This window comes from Cyanistes caeruleus, chromosome Z, assembly GCF_971803275.1.
Source record: "Cyanistes caeruleus chromosome Z, bCyaCae1.hap1.1, whole genome shotgun sequence".
In the NCBI taxonomy this organism is placed as follows: domain Eukaryota; kingdom Metazoa; phylum Chordata; class Aves; order Passeriformes; family Paridae; genus Cyanistes; species Cyanistes caeruleus.
In genome coordinates, this window is record NC_141732.1 from 6,256,090 (window position 1) to 6,280,104 (window position 24,015).

The following is a 24,015-nucleotide window of genomic DNA, read 5'->3' on the forward strand; positions in this document are numbered from 1 at the left end:
CAGACACGGATGCAGACACACACCGTTGGATGCACACACATCCCTTGAACTCACGCTTGGAACCATTTTCCAGCTGAGCTGAGGACAAGAAGTGACCATAATATCCTGGGCTCTCCAGCTTCACTGCAAGGCATCCGACAGCCTTGAAGGTCCGAAGTGAGCACTGGTCGGAGCTCTTTTTGCCCGGAGTGAGCCTGGAGGAGCTCCAACAGCCCGCAGCCCCTGCCCAGGCAGAGCCCGTGGCTCAGCCGGGGCCGCTCCGCCTGCGCGGGGCCGCTGCCGGGGCGGTGTCGCGGCTCCTCCCGCGGCTCGGAGCTGACGCGGCCCCGGCGGCCCCGGCCCGGCCCCGCTGCGCTCCGAGCACGGCACCACCGCAGCCAGGGGGTCCAGGAACGGGCGACATCCCGGGAGAGGGGAGAGAGACCTTGGCAGAGGGAGAAGTGACCAGCAGAGGGGAAAGATGCTGGCAGAGGGGAGGAATCCTGGAAGAGGAAAGAGCGGGAGATCCCGAGAGAAGGAGAAGCTCTCGGGATAGAGGGGGAGACCCAGGGAGACGGGGTAGAGCTCGACAGAAGAGAGACCCTGGCAGGGGGAAGAGCCCGAGAGCAGAGCGAGAGCACGGGAGAGAGGGAGAGTCCGAGAGAGAGGATCCCGGGAACGGGGGGAGAGCCCTGAGAGAAGGGGAAGAGTCCAGGGCAGAGGGAGGAGAGCCGGGGTGAGAGGGCATCCTTGGGAGAGGGAAGACGGCCGTGGAGGGAGGGGAGAACCGCCTTGGCAAGCGGGGAATCCCCGGATCGGGGAGTCCCGCAGCTGGGCTGAGAATGGGCGCGGGTCAGCGCGTTTTGGGAGAGCGCTGCTGCGGGGATGGGTCCGGAGCCGGAGGCACGTGGAAAGCAGCTGCTCGCAGCCCCGGCGGCGGTGAGAGCACGGCCTGTCCGGAGAGGCAGCGCGATGGGCACCGCTCAGGCTCCCAGCGAAGCAATGGCACCGCTCGGGTTCGCCGCCGCATCCGCGACAGCTCGGAGCATCGGAGCCTCCTTGGAGCCAAGGCTGACCTGCGCCAGGTGCATTGGAGCATCACCTCTGTCTTGAGAATCCACAACGAGCACTGCTGGGCAGGGACTGCAGATCCCCATTGGAGGCAGGGAAAAAAGAGCTTGGGGTGGCCCAAGACTCTGGAGGTTTCACTGAGGGAAAAGCCTACTCCCCAGGGATTCGCCACTCCTGGCGTTCGCCTGCGCCGGAGTGCAAAGACCACCGTAGAGCCAGCCGGAGCTCCGGTGCAGCGTCACCCTGTCCCTCTCTTTGAGGTTTCTGCCATGCAAACAGGGACAGCTGAGTGGGACTTGTCCCTGCCCCATCCTCAGCCTGGCACGGTCAAGCAGACAGCAACTGCCCCAGGGTTACTGCCAGGTTGTGTGGCAGAGGTTACTGCAGGACCCAGTGCCACTCGGCTGTCCCTGCTGGGAAGGAAGGTGCCATCCAGCACTGGAGGAGCAGGGCATGGAAAGGTAGACACTGCTCGGTCTGCCTGTGGAAATTAGCACAGTGCCTGTCTTTCAAAGAGAGGGGCCTATGTGAGGCTTTGGAGTTTCCTGAAAGGTAGAAACCCCAGGCACAGAAAACACCATTTCTAGAGCAGTGGCGGGGAAAACGTCCCATCAAGTTTAGACACCAGAATTCACGGATGAGTGGGACTCTGGGCCAGGTTTGCCTGTGATGGCAAGGCACTGCACATGAAGATGGAGGTGTAGATGGTCTCGTCTGCCCCCTTTCTGGGTCTTTCCAGGAAGCAAAGGAATCCTGAGTGAGCCTGTGAAGCACAGAGCTCGGAAAGTCATGGTTTAATGGTTTTTGTTGGTTTTTTTCCTGTGTACAGCATCCATTTGTAACATCAGCCAAGGCAGCATCCACCCTGTCACCACTCATCATTTCACTGAAGAAAAAGAAGATGAGAAAAATATGACAGAAGACATTATTTTCATAACTAGTGTACAGTAGAACTGTAGTGTGGGACTGCCGAGCAGTTTTATAGAGTAACATTACCAAGTAGTAAGACCATAGTGTAGGATTGCCGAGCAGTTTAGTAGAGTAGGATTATAGAGTAGGATTGTAAATAAATAAAGTTTTCTGAAACATCAACTCAGTTGGAAAATTCCCCTCTTTTTGACTCTTTCAGAAAACTCAAAGAAGACCATATTGTTTAATGGATGGGTGTTGCATTCCGTTTGTTGATTTTGTTTGTTTAACTTGTTGGTAGGATCTTGTTATTCCCCCATGGTTATGTAATGGTTTTACCCCCCCCTTGTCAATTTTGTAAACCCCTCCCCTTATTCTTAGACCTTCCCTGTCCATCACCCCCAGCCTGCCCCTAACCCATGTCCATCATTGTAAACCCTACCCTTTGTTCCGGCACCTTCCATGCCCTTCACCCCTGGCTCAGTTTGTGGTTGGTTCTCTAACTGCTGTTCCGCCTATGTCCCACCCCTATTAGTCCCCAGTATTGTAAACCCCTCCCTTAACTCCTCCCGCATTGTACCCTGATTGGTCCCTGGTTTGTACCCTCCCCCACTTAAATCCCGAAGCACGGAGGTGCTCAGGGCTCAGCTGCTCTCATCCTTCACCGTCCCAGTCCTTTCCCAGTCACCGCTCCCTTTTCCTCAATAAACCTGGTTCCTGGGAAGCAATCGAGACTCTGAGCCTCCTCCATCCCTCCACTGAGACTCGCGACGCCTGAGACCGCAGGGCCTGATTGCGAAGGGCTCTGAAGGTTCGGTCTGAGGAATATTGCTCCCAGACCGTTCCCCACTCTTGGCGCTGCCAACAGCCAAGTAGTGCAGAGCTAGCCAGGGCGTAAAGGGCCACGGAGTACGGCGTCAGGTGGGAACTTGACCCTTGCAAGAGAAACAACGGATTGGTCAATGGGTGGGCAGCTAACTTTTGAAAGAGGAACAGTTCATAATGGAGGCATTGTTGGCATGGAGTCGGTATTCTGAGCCATCGTGGTCTCATCTCACGTGCCGGCCGTGTGGGAGCTAAAGCTGTCACTGGGAAAATTCCACTCCTAAGCAGGAGATACAAGGCCTGGCTCTGACTTGGAGGGGTGAGAAGGATGAGATGCCGACTGTTTTGATGCAGGGGATGTCCTGAAATTGCACGGCCTACCTGCCCCTCCCGCTGAGCACCATGCTTCATCTCCTTCTCTTGCTCAGCAGGTTTCTGGGAATCCAGGAGTTGGTATGTATTATTTGCTACTGCAACTAATGGAATAAATGTGCTTTGCAACCCCTGTTGTGTCTTGGCTTCTTTTCTGATGGGTCTCCTCCTGAACCTATGACAATGACTACTTGAGATGCTCAGATCAACCCTGCTCTCATATCAATGAATTCTGAGAAGTGGTTTAAATATGTCAAATAATCAGGCAATATTTAGCCTGTGAGTTTCAGCAAATTATTGAGTATGTCTCTTAGTTCCAAGGATACAAACTAGTAGGTGAGATTGCTGGGTGTGCACAAGTTAGGAAAGGTGGTGTAGTTCTTTTCGTATTACTTCTTGTATTACTTGTTGCTGTGGGATCTCAGTCTCCTCAGGGCTGTGTTCTCTTGGGATACTCCTTCACAAGGAGCTCCAGTTATCTCAGTTCTCCAGGTCAGGAAGAAAACTTCAAAGCTCAGAAGGCTCTTCTTGTGTTTATTAAGATGTTATCAAAATACTTGGCAGGCCTTCCCAGACTTCCTGCACAAGTTCAAATCACCATCACCTGGCTCACTTTGGCTCTGAAGGCATAAAATAGCCCCAAACCATGTGGCTGTTTCATCTTTATATCCATTTCCACCCAATTAACAATGGACACATGTATTGTTTTTATATATTAACAAATAAGTTTTCTGTATCTACTTAAGTAACTAAAACTGTGGCTAACTTTCAACCAATCACTCTTTGTGCTCTTACAAACTGCAGAATCGTGGAGAACAACTAAGAACTTTTTCCTTCATCTTTACTCCATCTATTAAACACTCTAGAATCAGTATTTTTTACTTCAGTGATACACTAAACATCATAGTACTTTCTACTTAATTTTTTGTAAGTCCTGCTTTACCCAGGGATATTTGGAAGCCATTCTGTCAGTGACGGACAAGATCAATACCTTTTTGGAGAATACGACAGAGAAATAATCCTCCATTTCTGGATTCCTACAGAAGGGATTCCCCAGACACCCAGGGCAGAAATAAAGTAATGCCTCCTTTCTAACTCTCAGCTGGCTGTGGGAATCAGGCCTTGCTTGTTAACTTTAACTTTGGCAATTTCCATTGAGCAGATAAGAAAGGTCAAAATGAAATTTTCCAGCTGTTTCCCTCTGGTTTACCTTTTAGGGGGACAAAGCTTTCTGCTACAGGTGCCCTGAGTGTGTGCAGAGTAATGCAGCTCCCACACACTCCTTGGTTTTCCTCCCAACTCATCATCACTTGTTCCCAGGTGTGTCCAGATCTGGCAGGAGAAAGAGCCCACAGCACAGTGGGCATTTGAGCATTGCAAAGAACCGGGGAAGAAAACACTGTTGCCATAACAGCTGAAATAATTCTTAACAAATCTCTCCATATATGTGTACATTTACTGGATGTGCCCAGGGCTCCTCTGTTTGTCCATCTCTACCTCGGCCTTTATTCCCATTTGGAAGCAGTTGAACTGGCAGGATCTACCCAGCAGCAGCAGCAGCAGCTGCTCCAAGCTGGGAACATGAGTGGCAGTGCTGATTTCCAGAGGCTTCTGTCCCCCAGGTGAAGCCAAGGCAGGAGCAGGTTGAAAAGTGCTGGCGCTGCTGCTGCTGCTGCTGCTGCTGCTGAGTGCCAGAGAGCTCTGGCTGGGCAGGGCACAGTGCCCACTGTGCTGTGGGCTTTTTCTCCTGCCAGATCTGGACACACCTGGGAACAAATGATGATGACTTCTGGGAAAAACAAGGGGTTTTTGGGAGCTAATTACTCTGCACACACTTGGGCCACCTGCAGCACAGAGCTTTGGCCTTCAAAAAGGTAAACCAGAGAGAAACAGCTGGAAAAGGTTTTGTTTTGATCTTTCTTACATGCTCAAGAGAAGTGGCCAAAATGAAAGTGACCAAGAAGTGCCAGTTCCCCATGGCCAGCTCAGGGCTTGAAAGGAGGCATTAATCTATTTCTGTGCAGGGTGTTTGGAGAATCCCTTCCCTAAATTGTGCACATGTAGCAATCTCACCTACTAGTTTGTATCCATATAACTAAGACATATTGATTACTTTGCTGAAATTCACAGGCAAACCATTTCCCCAGATTATTTGACATATTTAAATCCCATCTCAGAATATATTGAAATGAAAGTAGTGTTGTCCTGAGGCTCTCTGCTAGTCATTGTCATAGCCTCAGTAGGAAACACTTTTCTTAGAAAAGAAGCCAAGACACAACTGGGGTTGCAAAGCAGATTTATTCCATTAGTTGCAGTAGCAAATAATACATACCAACTCCTGGATTCCCAGAAACCCACTGAGCAGGAGAAGGAGGTGAAGCATGGTGCTCGGCAGGAGAGGAAGGTAGGCCGTGCAATTTCAGGACATCCCCAGCATCAACAGTCTGCATTTCGTCCTTCTCACCCCTCCAAGTCAGAGCCAGGCCTTAGATCTCTTGCTCAGGAGTGCAATTTTCCCAGTGACAGCTTTAGCTCCCACATGGCCGGCACGTGAGATGAGACCACAATGGCTCAGAATACCGACTCCATGCCAACAATGCCTCCATTATGAACAGTTCCTCTTTCAAAAGTTAACTGCCCACCCATTGACCAATCCATTGTTTCTCTTGCAAGGGTCAAGTTCCCACCCCGTAACTGATACAGTTTTCTTCATTGTCTTGTTGACCTGGTCAAACATGGATCAAATATGGCAGGGCCTCTGTCACGATCCTCTAACACAAGCGGGAGTTGTGAGAGGTTCGTATGATCTCCGAGTGCAAAAAGGACACCAAGGGATTTCAGTTCAAATCACAACAGCAACAATGCACCTTTATTTTAGTGCCAGCAACATGGGTTATGCAATAGATGAGAGGGAGAGAATAAGAAAGAGAGAGAGCGAAGGGAGGGATAAAGAAGCAAAGTAAAGAGAAAAAAAGAAGGGGGTTATAGCTACCAACGGACAAGATGGAGTCGCTGGTGTCTTCTGTGGGGACATCTCTCTCTCAAAAAGTAACTTAGAAAAGTCACTTTTATAGTCTGTTTCAAAGGGAGGGGCAGTTGGCCAAAAGGTGGGGAGATTTATAGGCTATTGTGGTGTGACTCATTGCTTTGAGAAGCAGGTGTAAGGCACAGAGCAGGCCGCTCTTCACAAGTCCCTGCTCACCAGCAGGAATTAAGGCAGTGTAGCGTGGCAGCACAGCAAACACACCTGCAAACAATCACAATTGTGCTGTGACCTGTTGCTCTGCAAAGCTTTTGTCAGGTCAAGCACACCTCCAAACAATCACTTAGCAAACATCCACCTCAACCAGGCCAGAAGCTCTGCACAAAGTCCCTTGTGGTCTTCAGGGTCTCGGTCTCTGTTCTTGCCATGGTTGTGAGGCAGATGAGGGAAACTTGGCACCGTCTCTTACAGCCTGCTCTCACCTCCCAGTCGCTGACAGCTCTGCACCAGAGGAGACCTTGCAGAGCACCACCACTGATCTTTCTGCTTTCTCACTTGAGTAAGACTCTCATCCAGCCAAAGAGATTGCACTTAGGGATTGTAGTGGTTTAGATTTGTTAATTTTGTTTCCCGGCCAACATACCAAATAAATGTTGTGGTTTTATAGCAGTAATTTAAAAAATCACTAGAAAATTTACTTATTTCTTGCTAGGAGATATGGATTAGAAGAAGAGCCAAACAGGCTTAAAACTTAAAAAAAATAAAGAAAGTTTATTAACAAAAACTGTAAGAATAAGAAAACCAGAATAAAACCTCCAGAAAACCCTTTTCTCCCCCACTACCCAACCATTCCCTTGTTCACCTGACAACATAGAAACAAAAAAAAACTTTGGTGTTTACAACAGTCCCAATAATTGCTAGAGTCTTTTCATCAGTCCTTGTAGAGAAACAGAAGTCTTCTTCTGCTAATCTATGGAGTTTTTCACAAGAGAACTAATTTTCTTCATAGCTTTCTATTTCTCTGATGCCAGCTGCGCAAAAATCTGCCATCAGTTGTCTCCTCCCATTTCACATCACTCTGAGGTGTGTTACGGGTCAAATGAGTCCAGGGATGTCATTTTTAAGGATGAGTTATTCAAAGGCAAAAGTTCTCTTCATCTGTCTCTCTGAGCCTCCCTGGAAACAGAAGGTTTTCTTTGCCTCTACAAAGCCACAAATCTTCAACTATTACTTCTCCTCCTCTGTTCCAGCACCTCACGGTATCACAACTACTCCACCTTTTGCTCAAAATCCACACTTTGGAACACTCCATTCCTCTCAATAAACTCTGTCATGAATTAAAGGAGTTCTTTATTTTCAGGACACTATTGTCCATCTCTATAGCTTTAACAGAAAAATATTTCAGCTTATTAAAGCATCTCCTTATTCTCTCTTCCCCATCTAAAACTTAATTCTTTTCTTCACTGACGTTGATGGTTTTATCATGTCTTCTTCATGTTGATTATCCCCCTCTCTCTCTCCCCCTCACTCTGGGAAAAAAGGGTTAATCTGTAAGTCTCATCCAGGTAGTAAAAGAGTTCAAGTCTTGGAAAGCTGCAGATGTTCATGGAGTCAGGTTTCAGTTCAGTAGCACAAACTGCAAACCAAGTCAGGCCGGCCGCCTCCGCTCTTCTCCTTCCCCCACCCTCCGTGGCCTTGTCCGGCCTGGTTGGGGAGGAAGAGGCCGAGCCGGTGCCAGAGCCAGAGCATTGTTACCTGTTCAAAAGATGGAAACCAAAGAGAACAAGAAATTCCCAGTCTTAAGCCTTACGATCGGTATTCACAAGTTGATCTCACTTTTCAATGGTCAGAATCACTGGGAGTTCTCAGAAATGGCTAGTAATTGGTCAGGAGAAAAAAGTCCCATCAGCCTCCAGCAGCTTCAACTTCCCCCCAGCTCCCAAAGCAAACCTTAAAGGTGCAGAACTCAATATATATATAGTCACACCAGGACAATTATTTTTCTTGTAACAATTCTATTTTATAATTACTAAATAATGTGATGGGTTTAGCACTGGCTAAAATCACCAGTGCACTTACTCATTTGTTTTTGCTGGGAGATATGGATTAGGAGAGGGGCAAAACAGGCTCAAATCTTAAAAGGTATAAAGAAACTTTATTAACAGGACTACAAGAAGGAGAAGCATAAGAATAATACTTCCAAGACTCCTTTCCTCCCCCTGACTAACTTCTTTCCTTTCCCAACTGACAGCATAGACACAAAACATGGGATGTTAAATCAGTACCAACTAGACAATAGTCTTCCATCAGTTCGTGTAGGGAGAGAAGATTTCTCTTGCCATGCCATCGAGACTTCTCTACAAGAAACAGTTCTCTCATGGCTTTTCATTTCCACAAATAGCATCTGCCCAGGTTAAGTTCTGCAATTGTGAAATCTTTCCCATTTTCACAGCCCTACTACCACTGTCTTCATGGGCTACAAACCCATGGGGTATTATTTTAAGGACGAGTTGTTCAACAGCAAATGTTCCCTTCATCTGTCTCTGTCATCATCTCTGGGAACAGAGCTTTTCTTCTTCTCTCCCTGGGGGCAAAAGGTCTTCTTCACTCTCATCTCTCTCTCTCTCTGTTCAAGCTTCTCATGGGATCACAGCTACTGCAACATCTGCTTGGCTTCTTATCAATGCATGCCTCTGTTCACATGCACAGTTTGAATGCTTCCCCCATCCTCTCTCATGAATTGAAGGAGATGTTTCCAGGTATCATTGTCTATCTCCATGGCGCTACCAAAAGAATTTTTCAGCCCAACACTGAGACATCTCCTCATTCACCTCCTTTGAATCTTTCTTTACTGACCTCAGTATCTTCATGTTGTCTTCTACGTGTCCCCTCTTTGTCCTTTTCTCTTGAGGGGAGAATGGTGGTTTGCAGGTCTCATCTGTGCACTGATAGGGTTAAATGAAAGGCTTAAATCCTGCCCGGTCTGCAGATGGTCGTGGGCAGTGGCTGCAGCAATTATGATGATGATTTCAGGCTGATGATGATTTTGAGGCCCCCTCTCTCTGCCCAGCAGCTGATGGGAGGGGAGGCTCGGCCTGGAGCCGTCGGTGTGTGCTGGGGAGAGGGTTTAGTGTCAGCGAGATGTCAGCAGCTGTGTATGGATGCTAAATCTGAACCACAGTGCCTGTACAAATTGCAGGCCGCATGGCTCCTCAGGCTGCCTGAGAAAGTATCCTGGGAAAAATATCAGAAGGAATTAAAACAATTCTCAGGGACACTAAACAGCCTTACAGGTGTTGTTTTGCAGCTTCTTGTTTCTCCTTGCAGGAGAGAGTCAGGGGGGCAAAGTGCCCCTGACCAATGATGGTAATGTAGCACTTTGCTAGCCAATAAGAGTTTCTTTTCTGTACCTTTCCACATATCTGTCTATAAGAGAGGCTGAAGCAATAAACGAAAGAATTCTTGTGTTGTGACTCCCTTGAGAGTCCAGTGTCGTTCTTTCTAGCCGTTCCCAATCGGAACGACATCTGGTGACCCCGACGTGATGTTGAACCGACCCCTGAGGTCCGGTAACCTGACGTGATGTGCAGCCGACCCCTGAGGTCAGAAAGCAACCGACGTGACATCTGCTAATCCCTTGAGGGTAAGCAGCGAGCGGAAAAAGCCAGCCCTTCCCCCTAGAGGGGTAAGTGGAATTCTCCCAAGCTTTCCTAGAGGAAGCTGGTTCTGGAAACCAACGGGATAGTGGAGCCCTGCCAGTGAGCGGGCTTGGAACGGCTCATCTTGGCGAAGCAGAGCTCAAAATTCCCGGGTCTGAGCCGACAGCATGTGCATAATTGCATTCGCGGAGCCGCCAAGATAAAGTCCTCATAATGGGGAACTGAACTTCGGCTGATGAACAGCTTGCTTACCTTGCATGGCAGGATGCCCTGCCCCACATGGGACTCAGTGTTTCTGAAGATGCCATGCGTGCTGTATTTCAGTGGGTGAAAGAGCAAGGTTTTGATATAACTATGGACAATGCCTTTGATCTCAAACTTTGGCTGTTGATAGAGCACCATTTATGGTCAGAATTCATTAACGGAGATATCAGCGTGTGTAGCCTAGCAGCCACCTGGGGAGTGCTTTTTAAAGCGCTGAAACGGAGCCAGTCTGAGGACAGCGAAACCGAGATGAGAAACTTTGATGCTGAAAGTTCCTCCGTTGTACAAGATAAGGGACCGGGAGATGAAACCGTGGATGAGCTGCATAGTGCTCTTTTAACTCTGCCCGGACCCTCGGAGGACTTTAGCGGCGAGCAGGAGCAATCTGCAGCCCGAAAATCTCCCTCTCCAGAGCAGTCTGAGCAGCCGCCATCCGCGGAGCTCGGCGCGTGGGCTCTGCCAGCAGAGAGGCCTCTCTTCAGCCCCCCCCGCGCCCGGCGCGCGGGCCGCCACCGAGGAGTCCGAGCGCAGGTCCGGAACACGGCGGGCCGCCGCCGCCGCCGCCGAGGGGGGGGGGGCCCGCCCAAGCAAACCCCCCATGTACCAACGCGGCGGGGCGCGCGGCTCCCCCCGGCAGAAAAGCGGCGGGGGGGACCAGCGGCTTCGCTCGCCCCGCGCGTGCACGAACCAATCTCCCCGGTACCAACGCGGCGGGGCGTGCGGCTGCCCCCGGCAGAGGAGTGGCGGGGGGAGGGGAAACAGCAACCTCGCTCCCCCTGCGCCTGCCCGCCGCCACCGGCCGGCTGCCGGCCGGCCGCGAGAACCCCAAGAAACCCGAGCTCAATCCCAGATCAGAAGCCGGGGCCAGGCCCGTGGCAGGCATCGCCCCCCACCGCGCGTCCGAAGCACCGGCGAGAAAGCGGGGTGGGGGGGACCGGCGGCTTCGCTCGCCCCGTGCGTGCGCGAGACGGCTCGCCCTCACGGTCCCCCCGCGCTCCAGCGGGGAGGCGCGGGAGAGAGAGAGAGTGCTTGCCGTGCTACAGCGGCAGGCCACTCCGCCGAGACCTTCTGTACCGACCTGAGGAGATGCCTCAACAAACCCTCCAGCGGCCTGAGCCAAGCCAAAGTCCTGCAACCCCTGCAGGACCCAAACTTACTCACTCAGTTTGTACCTTTTAAGTCTTGTGTTTACAGAACTGACAACCAACCGCGAAGAGATGGTAACTTCGAGTTCCCTGAACCTCCTGAAATTCATGAACTACTGTTCTAATAACCAAAAATCATCCTAAGACAAGTCTACACAACAACAACCATGTAAACTTAATAAATCCCTCAAAAATCCCTCAATTATACTTGGAAAAAAAAAAAAAAAAAAAAAAAAGCGGGATAAGAAGAGGGGATCAAAGCAGCATAAATTGCATATAAATTGCATTGTGCATTGTTTTTATCACTTTGGTGTTCTTTCAAACTACTCTATTGACATGTTAGACTGTCAATTCGAACAGACTAACAATGTTGTATATAGTGTCTTGTATAGTGTGTGTATTAATTCACTGAATTAGAAATATTAGAGTCAACCATCAAGTCCTTGCAAGGAGAACAAATCTTAAATACCAAAACATAAGCCAAAATTCTAGATGAATTCTAGATCAGCATCCATTCAAAGTTCTAGCAAAGAAACCTCTTGAGCTGTGTTTGTTCTTTATCCTACAAGGGCCCAGTAGAATATAACAAACACTGCCTTTTTTATTTTTTCTAACAGAAAAGGGTGAATTATGGATGCTAAATCTGAACCACAGTGCCTGTACAAATTGCAGGCCGCATGGCTCCTCAGGCTGCCTGAGAAAGTATCCTGGGAAAAATATCAGAAGGAATTAAAACAATTCTCAGGGACACTAAACAGCCTTACAGGTGTTGTTTTACAGCTTCTTGTTTCTCCTTGCAGGAGAGAGTCAGGGGGGCAAAGTGCCCCTGACCAATGATGGTAATGTAGCACTTTGCTAGCCAATAAGAGTTTCTTTTCTGTACCTTTCCACGTATCTGTCTATAAGACAGGCTGAAGCAATAAACGAAAGAATTCTCGTGTTGTGACTCCCTTGAGAGTCCAGTGTCGTTCTTTCTAGCCGTTCCCAATCGGAACGACAGCTGTGGCCCAGCCTTGCTTGGGGCTGGGATTCTGCAGCCTCCATCCCTGTCCAGGAGCCACTGGGGTCCGGCCCAGCCTCTCCCAGGAGCACACGCCATGGGTGAGCAGGGCCGGCCTCACCAGAGCTCCATCACCTTCTGGGTCCAGAAGCCAAGAGAGAGGTTTCCCTAGCTTTATTTTCAAAAATGTAGATCTCACAGAGGCAGACCTAATTTCTAAATGGTTCAAAATGTTGTCACTTCTCAGCACTAGCCAGCTATTGACCTTTCCCAGGCACAGAAGGAGCTCCCAGCAGCTTCTTTCCGAGAAATCTCTTCCATAGGTGGTTTCTTCCTTCTCCAAATATCAATCAATGTGAAACCACCACAGGGATACAAATCCAAATGGCAGGAACCCAAATGCTCTGGAGTCACAGCTGAAGGCCTGCATCTGCACAGGATGTTTCGGCTGCCCCATCCCTCCACTGCTTGTACCTGCAAATGCCCTTTCTGCCTCAATTAGACATACCACACAGCTGGGCAACACCCAGCCAGTGAGCCAAATTCCAAAGGCAGTGCACTTTGGAGAGGATGACTGAAGAAGAGCCTTCCCCACTTGCAAAGCACACCAAAGAAGCCATGAATATCACTTTGCACCTTTAAGAGACAACTGATAACTGTGAAGGAAATGCTGAGCTTATTCACAGGGTAAGAAAGAAAGGAATCTTCCACGTGAGTTAAAATTTTAGAAATTTTATTGATTTATAGTCCTACTCTACAACCCTACTCTACAATCCTAGTCCACAATGCTACTCTATAACCCTACTCTACAATCCTAGTCTACAATCCTACTCTATAACCCTACCCTACAATCCTAGTCCACAATGCTACTCTATAACCCTACTCTACAATCCTAGTCTACAATCTGACTCTAACGCTAGTGTTGGAGTAAATGGTCCTGATGGGATTATCACAGTGTTTCCTCCTCCTTCCTCCTCTTCACGGAAATGATCAGCGGCACCAGGCTGGACACAGGCTCAGTTAATGTTACAAATGGATGCTGCCCAAAAGGGAAAAAAAGAAATAAACAAAACTCAATTAACCATGACTTTCCAAGCTCAATGCTTCACAGCCTCAATCAGGATTCCTCTGTGTCATGGAATTACTTTACCTTTAAGGGAGTCGGATTTGCTTGGAACTGCCTGGAGTCTTTTCTCCTGACCAATTATCGGTCATTGCTGAGAATTGACAGCAGTTTAGGCCATTGAAAAGTGGGATCAACTTGTGAAACCTACCTTAAAGTGTAAAACCAGAGTTCTCTTGGTTCTCTTTGTTTCCTGGCTGTGAAGGGTGGCAGAGCTCCAGAACTCCCGTTCCCTGCCCAGGCCATGCGGCCAGGTGGGGACGGGGCCGGGCCCAGCAGCTCCCAGCCTGGAGATGGGAGGGACCTGCGGAAGGTTTTCCTCGGGCCCGGGCCGGGCCGAGCCGAGCCCGATCTATGGCTCGGCTGCAGGTTTTGCTGTAACTAAATTCACTAGAAAGTGCCGAGTGAAGAAGGAGAGAGGCTCTGGACCTGCAGCAAGCAGAGACAGCCACACTCTCCAGAGCAGCTATGAAGAACCTTCCATCTCAGACAGCTCCAGCTCCTGTTCGGCAGAGATCACCGAACCATCTACAAAAGCCTGGGCAAGATTTTAACTCTTTCATTACCCAGATGAGACTTGCGGATTAATCTTTTTATTCAGAGAGAGAGAGAGAGAGTGATCAACATGAAAAGAGACTTTATAAACTACCAGTGACAGGAAAGAAAAGAAGCTTCAGAAGAGGTAGAGAATTAAGAAGATGCTTTAATTAAGCTGAAGTATCTTTCTGTTAAAACTATGGAGATGGACAATGAAGTCCTGAAAAGAACTCCTTTAATTCATGATACAGTATGTAGGGAGGATTAAAGTGTTCAAAGTGTAAATTTGAGTAAAAAGTAGAGTAATTATGGTATAGTGAAGTGCTGGGAGATTTGAAGCCTTGAGAGGCAATGAGAAAAACTGTTTTCTGGTGAAGCTCACAGAAACAGATGAAGAAGACTTTTTTGCCTTTCAATAACATCCTTAAAATGCCATGCCTAGACTCATGGCCCATACACACCTCAGAGTGAGGTGAAAATGGGAGGTGTGGGCTCTGATAACAGCAGCTCTGGGCAGCTGACATTAGGGCAATGGAAAACTATAACAAAAATAGTTTTCTTGTGAGAAACTCCATAAATTAACAGGAAGAAACTTCTGTTTCCCTACAAAGACTGGTGAAAAGACTGTAGCAAGAATTGGGACTGTTTTAACCACCAAAGTTCCAAGTTTTTTTTGTCTCTGTTATCATGTGAACAAGGGAATAGTGGGTAGATGGGGATGAAAAGGTTTTTTCTGGAAGTTTATTCTGGTGTTCTTATTATTGTAGTTTGTCAATAAACTTTCTTTTTTTCCCTTTTTATGTTGTGTGCCTGTTTTGCTCTTGTTCTAATCCATATCTCACAGCAAGAAGTAAGTAATTTTCTTAGTTATTGGTTTAAAACCACGACAATGGGGGAGGAACCAGGAAGGTGGCAGTGTGTGCAAGGGCCGTTAGTGACATGGTGCAGCATGGTAACGGTGGAATGGAACGGTGGAATGGACAAGAGCTGGTGGTGACAAGACCACACCAGAGTGCTCAGTGCATGCAACGAGACAGGACACGCCAGAGCGGTGCTGTAAGGAGCCCCTGCACAGCACACTCATTTGTGTGTGACCCGGAGCTTCTCTGAGCCGTCATTCCTGCAGGTGACCTCAAGGCCAGACTGCAGGACTTGGTGACCTGTGGCCTTGCCGAGGCTTATCTTCTTAAGGTGACCTCGAGGGCAGACAGTGGGACTTGCTGCCTCGGAGCTTTTCTGAGGCATCGCCCATCCCTGCAGTCACTGCCCTTGAGACCAGGGCACAATCCTTGAGGAGGAGCCTCCTGTCCTTGTGGCAGGAGCCCTCAAGACCCGAGTGCAGGACTTGCTGTCTTGCAGTCTTGCCAGGACTTGAGTCTTGCAGGTGCCTTCCAGGCACGACTGCAGGACTCCCTGCCTCGGAGCTTTTCTAAAGGCATCTCTCTTGCAAGTACCATAAATCCAGGCACTGCCATGGAGCAGCGACCCCCAAGAGTTCCCAAGCTGGCCTGGGTGCAGGAGGAGGAAGAAGAAGAAGGCCCTGGAGCTGCCCCAGAGGTAGAGACTGAAGAGATGCAGGAATTCCAGCCGCTGGAGGAGGGTGAGTTGCAGAGTTTGGCCTTAGGACTAGTGCCTGTTGCTAGCTTGGCCGCATCCCACTGCATGCTATGCCATCCCCTGGTGCTGTTCCTATGGAAAGGATGGGAGAGTGTTGGAGAAGATCTGGAGCAGCAACCCCCAAGAGTGCCCAAGGTAGCCTGGGTGGATGAGGAAGAGCAGGAGGAGGAGGAGGAGGAGGAGGAAGAAGGTCGTGGAGCTGCCCCAGAAGTGGAGACTGAAGAGGTGCAGGAGTTCCAGCCACTAGAGGAGGGTGAGTGGCAGAGCTGGGACAAAAGGCTGGTTGCCGCATCCCAACCCATTGCATCCCATTTCATCCCATCCCACCCTATCCTGTGGAGACACACCCAGGGACAGGACACAAGTGGGGCTGGGGCTGCCCTCCAGCAGTGGCCGTGCTCCATCCCCTGGGGCATCTCGGGGCTGTACCTGCCTGGGGACAGCCCAGGGCTGGGCTGCGTTCTCTGGCCACTCCTGCAGCCCCTCAGCTCTGGCTGCTCTCGCTCTTTCCCAGATGCAGCCGTGGACCAGACACAAGAGCAGGACCTTGCCTGTGGCCTCTTCCACAAAACACCTGCACAGGTACCTGCAGCCATCCCCAACTGGGCTGGGCCTGCTGGCACTGCTCAGCTCAGCACCATGCTTGGAACACTCCATGCAATATCCCTCTCTTCCCACCCTTCTTTCTCCTACCCAACATGCAAATTCATCAAGCGCATTTGGCAGGAAGAGACCAGCGTCATGGGCACTGGGTCCATGGAAGATGGTGACGTCTACACCAGCGACACCAGTGCTGCCATGCTGGAATTCATTTTGGAGGAGGGTGTTTCCATTCCAGAGCAAGTAAGCAGCCTGTGGCCAGGGTTTGATCCTCCAGGGATCGCTTGGCCTCCCAAGCCACGCCTGCTGATCACTCTAAGCCTTTGAGGCCATTGCAGCGTGGTGACAAGGGAAGCACTTCTCTGGGGAAGCTGGGGGCATTCCTGACTCCCTCTGGCAGCTTTCCAAGTCTCCCCTTGTGCTTTCTCCAGGTACCTGCCATGGTGAGGTACATCCACCAGTGCCTCATGGCCAATGAGTCTGCTGACTCCAGGCTGGGCAGGACTCTGCTGGATCTGACCGAGGCACAGCCCGCTGACGTGGTCATTGCTCTCCTGCGTGTGGCCCCAACGTGTGACAGGTATGAGGCCCATGTGCCCAGAGGGCTCAGGGCTCCCCAGCCCATCAGCCTGCACAGCCTGGCCCAGGTGTCTGACCAACAGAGAGTTCCAGGGTCCTGTGTACCTGGGATCTTTCCCAGCCCTGCTCCATTGGCCCCTGAGCCTGCTGCCATGCCATGCCCCGTCAGGGCCCTGTCCCCACAGGGCTGGGTTGCCTGGGTGCCGCTGCCAGCGAGGGGCAGCGGGCAGAGGCAGAGCTGGCAGCCAGCTCAGCTCCCCCTGACACTGCTGCCCATGCCACGGGGATGTGTCTGAGATCCCCATGAGACAGAACTGTCACCCCACAGAGCTGCAGTGACCATGTGGAAGACCATCATGTGCTCGAGCAGGACTGTGGAGCCAGTGATGCAGATACTCCTCGATGTGCTGAGAACCTGGCCAGAGCACAGCAAGTGCACCTCTGATGGGGACAACACGGGTGTCTTTGCCCTGGCTGTGAGTTTCTGCAACTGGCCTTTGCTCACCCCATGGCTGACCGCCTCTCAAACAGCTCTGTTTCCTCCTTCCCCACCGCATCTGCCTGCCTCAGGCACTGGGCTAAAACCTGGCCTAGGGACAGCTTCAGGGGCACCAGGCGTGGAGATCCCCAAGGCTTTCCCCTGGCCTTGCCCTGCCACGCTCAGGCCCTGCCACACAGATACCTTGGCACTGGGCACTATCCCTGGGTGCTTTGTCCTCTGCAGGCAACAGTGGTGATGTGGAAGTTCCTTCAGGTGCCCTGTGTCCCACGGGTAGTGAATGTGTATTTCCCCCGCCTCTTTGTGCATCTGCTCTTCCAAGTGTTCTTCAGCACTTTGGATATATCAGAGGATCTCAATGCCTTCTGGAAGGGATGCCAGGAGCAACACGGCCTTGCCACCAGCCCCAGCAGGTGCTCCATCCCAGTCCTCCTGTCCCTGCCATGTCCCCAGGGCAGGAGCCAGTGCTCCCAGTATGACCTGGGCTTTGCTGTGCACACAGGTTTGCAGTGCAGACCCTGAAGTCCCTGCTCTGCCAAATGCGCTGTAATGAAGTGGTGTTGTCAATGGAACGCAAGCGTGGCTGGGACACGCTGCTCTGTGCCGACACCCACCACTATGCCGTGGGTCTGCTGGCCAGGTGAGACCCCTTCTCCCCACTGCCTCTGGCATTTGTGCCCTGTGCCCAGGTTGCCCTGTGTCTACAGTCCCCATTGTTGAGGGCCAAAGGGCCTCATCACCAAGGGATGACCAAGGAGACTGGAAAAGTCTGGGAGAGGAAGGCTCCCATGAGCAGTCACCTCCCAAAAGGCTCAGATCCCCTTGCAGGATCATGGTGAAAGATCAGGACTTTTCAGTCATTCCTGGGAGATGTTTGTCCCTCTGGCTCATAGACTTGGTTACTTTTTCACCCTGGCAGGGAGATATCCTGTGTCTCCAAACGCTTGTGTTCCCGGATTGCTCGCTACCTGCTCCGGGTTCTTAGCACACAGGAGGCACGCTGGGATCTGCCTGCCCTGGCATTCCTTGTGGAGGTGAGCCCCATGGCCAGAACTGCCTCCCTGCAGAGCTGTCTGCCACCTCTCTGCCCTCTCATAGCTGCAGTTGCCTGGGACGGTGCCCATGCCCTGGGCTGCCGCCTGGGCCCTGTTTCCTGTGTGGTTCCTGCTCCTGCCGGCTGGCTCCCCTGTCACTGTCCTGTGCCTTTCAGATCCTGGACTACCTGGACTTGAGTGAACGTGGTGCTAACAGGCTCCTGGAAATCTTCTCAAGGCACCTGAGTAGCGAGTGCAGGGACAAGCGTCATCTAGCACTCAGAGCCCTTTTCAAGCTCAGTGATGATTCCTCAATGGTGAGAAGTGGGCAGTGGCAGAAGCTGCACTGGGGAACAAAGTCACTTGGGCTCGGCTGGGCTTCGGGCACCGAGGCAGCTGCTGGCAGCTCTCTTGCCTCCCGCTTCAGCTGCCTGAGTGCTTTGGGACAGGCCTTTGGCCTCTTGGCCCTGTGGCAGCAGGGTGGCATTTCACAGACTTGTCTTCCACACAGAATGAAAAGATGTGGAGCCTGACTGAAAGGCTTGTGGAGCTCCTGCGGGACGCAGATGGAGAAATAGTTAGGATGACAATCATGGTACTCAGCTCTGTAGTCTTGGACAAGGAGATGCTGATACCCAGCCCCATCGCCCTGCAGCTGGCTGAGGTGCTCCCACCACTCTTTGACCACGTAAGGCTCTGTGCCCCCAGCCAAGGCCACTGGCTGCTGCCTGGACACTTGGTGCACCAGGCCTGTGCTCTGCTGAGCCCCGTGCCGACAGGGCTGAGGTTTTTTTCTCTTCCTTCCATATAGAATAATAGCCAGGTGCAGCTGGTGTCCATACTGCTCTTCCAAACATTGGTGATTGTTTTAGTTGAAATGGAAAAAGAAGCCCTGGAGACACAAATGTGCCAGAGCCTGCTGCCACTCTTCTTCCACTGCCATGACGAAAAGCAGCGTGTAGCAGAGGTGAGGACTCCCGGGCTGCTGCTGTCACCCGGGGAGGGGGCTCGGCTGCCTCCTGCCCTGGCACCTTGCTGGCTGCAGCCTCCTGCAGGCCTTGGCACACGAATGCAGGTCCTGTGCCCTGGCTTGTGGGGCCATCTGCGGGTCTCTGCTGCTCTCCAGGCCTCTCAGAGAGCACTGCTTAGCATGGCCAAGTTCCTGAAGAGGAGAGATCTTGGAAATCCCGTGCAGAAGGAGAAACTGTGGAAGTTCGCTGAGGTCCTGGTAAGGACGGCCTGGAAGGCCCAGCCTTAGCCTGGAAAAGCCCCCTGTCCCCGGCGCTCGGTGTATGGGGCTGGCAGCTGCGCCCCTGCCCAGTGCCGCAGCCGGGGGCCGCACGGCTTCTTCTCCAGGCTCCTGTGGCCCCGAGCCGGCTGCCGATCGAGCCCCGAGCCACTGGGGCTGCGGGTCGGGCCGGCACCGCGGCTCCCCGGGCAGCAGCCGGCCCTCTGCCCCCTCCAGAGCCCGGCGCCAGCGGCTGCTGCCCGGTGCCTCAGGGCTGGGCGGCCACGGGAGGCCGGGGCCCGGCGCCCGGCCGAGGGGCAGAGCCCGCGCCAACCCTTCCCTCCTGCCGCTCTCTGCAGCTGGCACAGGACGAGAGCCGAGCGGCCGAGCACCTGCACCGGGCACTGCCATACCTGCAGAACCCACAGGAGCCCCTGCGAGCGGCAGCCATCAGGTTCATCGGTGAGCCACGAGCCCGGGCTCCCTCCCTGCCGCAGCTCGGCCCCGGCCCCGGCTGCTGCTGTCTCGGCAGCGGCCCCCGGGCCCGGCGCCCTGGAGCCCCGGCTGCTCTCGGGGCTGCTGCCGGCCTCTGGCAGCCGTGCTCTTGGGCTGAGTCAGGATGCGGCAAGGGCTGAGCCCTGCCGGGGCGGGAGGGCGTGTGGCCTCAGGGCTGGCAGCGCCGCTAGCAGGGAGCTGTGCCGCCGGGGCCCTGACAGGCTCTGTGTTCCCAGGGATTGCCGGGCGGCTCCTGATGGGGCAGAAGAAAGAGCTGCAGCTCATTTACCAATGTGAGTGAGGGCAGCGGGCTGTCAGCGGGGCTGGAGGGGGGAGCTGCAAGTCCTGGCCTGGCTGCGGAGGGCTCTGCTCAATGTGCGGATGAGGGGCAGCGTGGGCAGAGCACACCGAGATTTCAGGGGCACGTGGGGTGCTCATGGTCGCAGCTTTGGGCTGTTCCCCTTGGTCCCTGCTCCCTCTTGGCCATGGCAAGAGCCAGCTGGGATGGCTCTGGCAGGGGGCTTTCCGGGGGCCCTTGCAGGTCTGGGATCTGTTTGTCTCTCTTCCAGCCCTTGAAGACACGATGGATGACAGCAGCCTGGAGGTCGGAAGCCTGGCAGTTCAGACGTTGTGCCTGCTGAGGGCAGGAGACCCCGCTCCGATCTCCACATTCCAGAGGCTGCGAGATCAGCTCCGCAGGGCATGGAGGTCACGGCCTCGTCTGTCAGACCTCAGCTGGCTGTGCTGCTGGACGTCTGCAGAGAGCTGATCTGTCTGCTGGGGCCACATGAGCAGGCAAAGATTTCCCTTTTTTTCAAGATTGTTCTTTTCTTCTTTTTGTTTTTCTTTAGTATATAAATATAGGATATGTTATGTTAGACAGACTCCCAGGAGCTTTCTTTTGCTGCCCATGGTGTACAGGGTATAGCGGAAGACGGGGAAAAGGGCTTGTGCTCGGCAAGCTGCCCAGGCGTGGAATGGTGCGGGGAAAATGGCCAGAAACCCTTGGCTTCTGGTGTTTTTGCTGAAGGCACAAGCCCTGTCCCAGCCAGGATGTGGCATCTGTGTCCTTGTGTGTGTGCTGGTTGGTTTGCTGAGGGCTCTGTCATGATCTGCTAACAGGTGGACCTCGTGAGAGATTCGTTTGATCTCTCAGTGCAAAAGGACACAAAGGGATTTAATTTTAAATCACAGTAATGGTGCACTGCTGCCGGCGGGGTGGATGTCAGGGGTGCTGCGACCTTCCTGAAAAAGTGTCCTGAGAAGGATGGCTCTTAGTGGCACTGGCATGTCCCTCTCCTGGCCTGGCAAGTGATGACTTGCTAAGCAGCAGCTCCTTCCCAGGCAATGCAGGGAGAAAAAGGACTAGAGCTCTGGCCAGCAATTACCACAGAGAAATCAGCCTTTATTAGTGCAGGGCCCTCTGCCAAGGGGGCTAGCACAGCAGCTCCACTCAAGTGGGGAAAAAACAACAACAAAAAAACCCCAAAAAAACAAAACAAAACAAAACAAAAAAACAAACCCCAGGGTTTATATAGGGAAGGGGCGGGGGAAACTTGGATACAAGTAGCAGGGTGGAATGGCAGGGAAGAAAACCAATGGGGTACAAGAGTTTAACATGTAACACCAAAGGGTTTCTGGGAGAGACACTTTTCTCACTGGGAGGGCAAAGTGCCTGGCCTATGATGAAGATCTGCAGGGGATCACCAGCACCCGATTCTTTGGCCCCCACAGTGCACTTTTATTTTAGTGCCAACAACAGGAGTTAGAGCTGCTATGGTTTTTTGAAGGAGAATTGCTCTAGGTTTAAGTGATTCTGGAAGGCCTCAAATTAAAGGGCTCATCATTTCACAGGTAATTGCATTGGTGATTCATAACCCGTAGTTGATTTTCTGTCATGTATCATTTGCAAGCAGGCAGCTTTGTGCATGTCTTCCAGTAGTTGGTCAGGGGTACCAACTATAGCTATAGGTCTCCTCTTTCCAAGGGGTTAAGCCCTGCTGCCCAATAAATTGCACGCTGAGTTAGGGACCACGGGTTACGTCTGTCTCCTGCTGTTGAGAAGACCCCATGTCCCCAGTACCCACTGGCTTCTTCACCTGTCAGTTGAATCTGATCTCCTCCAGTGAGAGATAATCACAATACATATTTTGTCTCTGACTCGTGAGGGAAATGCCTGTACGCCTTTTTCAACTTAGCCAATTCAGTGGCAGTGTACAGGATTTCTTCAGTGGTTGTATGCGGATCAATATCTTCATCATTGATATCATTATATTCTGTTTTGATTAAAGGTTTCCAGCTAGGACAGCAGTGCTCCCCACAATTTTTTATCGGTTAGTTCTTTTTGAGGGTAAATTTGATTAATGAGAGGGGTTTCTCTCTCCTCTATTTCTTTTGGTGGGCAAGCACACTTTGAATTTTTAACACATCTCTTTGGGCCGCTGGCAACAGGTGGATCTCATTCCTTTCTTCATCTAATTGTTTTTGCAAAATTTCAACCAGGTTTTGAAGGGAGTCTATAATAGTTCTTTCCTTGCTTCTTTGCTTAAAGCGAGTTTCTATAGCTTCTGTAAGACAAGCTCCCAAAACTGAGCAGAGTATATATTTTTGCCCAGTTTAAATTTTGTTTCATGTTGTAAGGAACATATTCTATCAATTACATTTCCCAAATTAAACCACTTATTAAGTGCACACTCTTCCCCTCCCAGAGAAGGTCTGGCACTGTGTTTAGCTAATAGGGCATAAAATGCAGCTTTAACTTCTGCAGTGCCATTTTCACTCATTTTTACAAAGGGAAAACCACTACAGGGAGGTATCAACTTAAGTTATGCACACACACAGCTTTTGCTGCATCACCCTTTGCTTCCCTGTGTGGGTGACTGTCACCCTGAAAACTCCGCTTTGGAGCTTGTTGACATAGTTTCTAAAGAACTTTCCCAGCACAGTAACTATAAACATAGATATGTATGCATTCCTTCTGTTACACGTCTCTTGATGGACATCTCTTACGGCCAGTGTGGTTGGAAAGGTGTTATGCTGACTACCCAATCCCTGGCCATGGTCAGAAAGCTATAAATTGTGAGAGAAGAAATAAAGTTTGCTTCTTCTTCACCATCTCTTGAGCTGTGTCTGTGTGACTTATTTCGTGTCTGACAGCGACAGGTGATGAGACCAAATCTGCTTGGGAAGCACTCCTTCAGTTTAAAATTCTTATTGTCTCTTTGCTACACCAAGCAGTCAAAATTCATACACAGCAAGAAGAAAAAACAGTCCTGCCCTTTTGCACTGAGATCTTTTGCAAAAGTCTGAAGACAGAGCCCTCAAACGAGCGTGGGGTGATTTTCACCTAGGCGTGTACAGTTTGCGGGAAATTTGAGTTTCCCCCCCTTGTTCACTCTTTTGGGAGTGTCGGGCTAGGTACAGCTGGAGCGAAACATCCTTCCCCTAATACAGACTGCACAACAAAACCTGCAGCCTCTTCTGTCTGTCAGAAATGCTGTCCATGCCACCAATTTAAATGTCATGATCTGCTAGCACAAGCAGGTGTCATGAGAGGTTTGTTGGATCTCCAAGTGCAAAAAGGACACCAAGGGATTTCAGTTTAAATCACAACAGCAATAATGCACTTTTATTTTAGTGCAAGTAACATGGGTTATGCGATAGATGAGAGGGAGAGAAAGAGAGGGGGAGAGAGGGATAAAGAGGCAAAGTGAAAAGAGAGAAAAAGGGGGGGTTATGGCTACCAACAGACAAGACGGGGTCACCGGTGTCTTCTGTGGGGAGATCTCTCTCAAAGAAAGTAACTTAGAAAGTCACTTTTACAGTCTGTTTCAAAGCGAGGGGCAGCTGGCCAAGAGGTGGGGAAATTCCTATAGGCTATTGTGATCAGACCTGTTGCTCTGGGTGGCAAGTGTAAAGTACAGAACAGGCCACTCCTTACAAGTCCCTTGTTGTGGTTTTAAAGCAGCAACTAAAAAATCACTAGAAAACTTCCTTATTACTTGCTGTGAGATATGGATTAGAACAAGAGCAAAACAGGATTAGAAGTTAAAAGGAATAAAAGTTTATTAACTACAAGAATAACAGAACCAGAATA

At 51.0% G+C, this 24,015-nt stretch overlaps 1 protein-coding gene across 2 annotated transcripts; it reads left to right on the forward strand.

Moving 5' to 3' along the window:
- The first annotated feature begins 15,244 nt into the window (after positions 1 to 15,244).
- On the forward strand, positions 15,245 to 20,797 carry LOC147648034 (maestro heat-like repeat-containing protein family member 7). Of its 2 annotated transcripts, none has more exons than XM_086867751.1 (16): positions 15,245 to 15,467; positions 15,567 to 15,737; positions 15,999 to 16,066; positions 16,199 to 16,327; positions 16,516 to 16,664; positions 16,992 to 17,139; positions 17,388 to 17,575; positions 17,665 to 17,802; positions 18,082 to 18,196; positions 18,373 to 18,513; positions 18,708 to 18,884; positions 19,008 to 19,163; positions 19,323 to 19,424; positions 19,784 to 19,886; positions 20,156 to 20,212; positions 20,489 to 20,797. In XM_086867751.1, the coding sequence occupies exons 1-16, from the start codon at positions 15,341 to 15,343 to the stop codon at positions 20,686 to 20,688; spliced, it is 2,169 nt and encodes a 722-aa protein (XP_086723877.1). In that variant the 5' UTR covers positions 15,245 to 15,340; the 3' UTR covers positions 20,689 to 20,797. The 2 variants fall into 2 exon arrangements, with proteins under 2 accessions (XP_086723877.1, XP_086723878.1); XM_086867752.1 differs by having other exon boundaries at positions 16,211 to 16,327.
- The last annotated feature ends 3,218 nt before the right edge of the window (positions 20,798 to 24,015 follow it).

Coding starts and splice junctions, on each gene's coding strand:
- LOC147648034 (XM_086867751.1), top strand. CDS start 15,341: ATGGAGCAGCGACCCCCAAGAGTTCCCAAGCTGGCCTGGGTGCAGGAG. Junction 17,140..17,387: donor CGGGTGTCTTTGCCCTGGCT/GTGAGTTTCTGC, acceptor TGTCCTCTGCAG/GCAACAGTGGTGATGTGGAA. Junction 17,576..17,664: donor CTTGCCACCAGCCCCAGCAG/GTGCTCCATCCC, acceptor CTGTGCACACAG/GTTTGCAGTGCAGACCCTGA.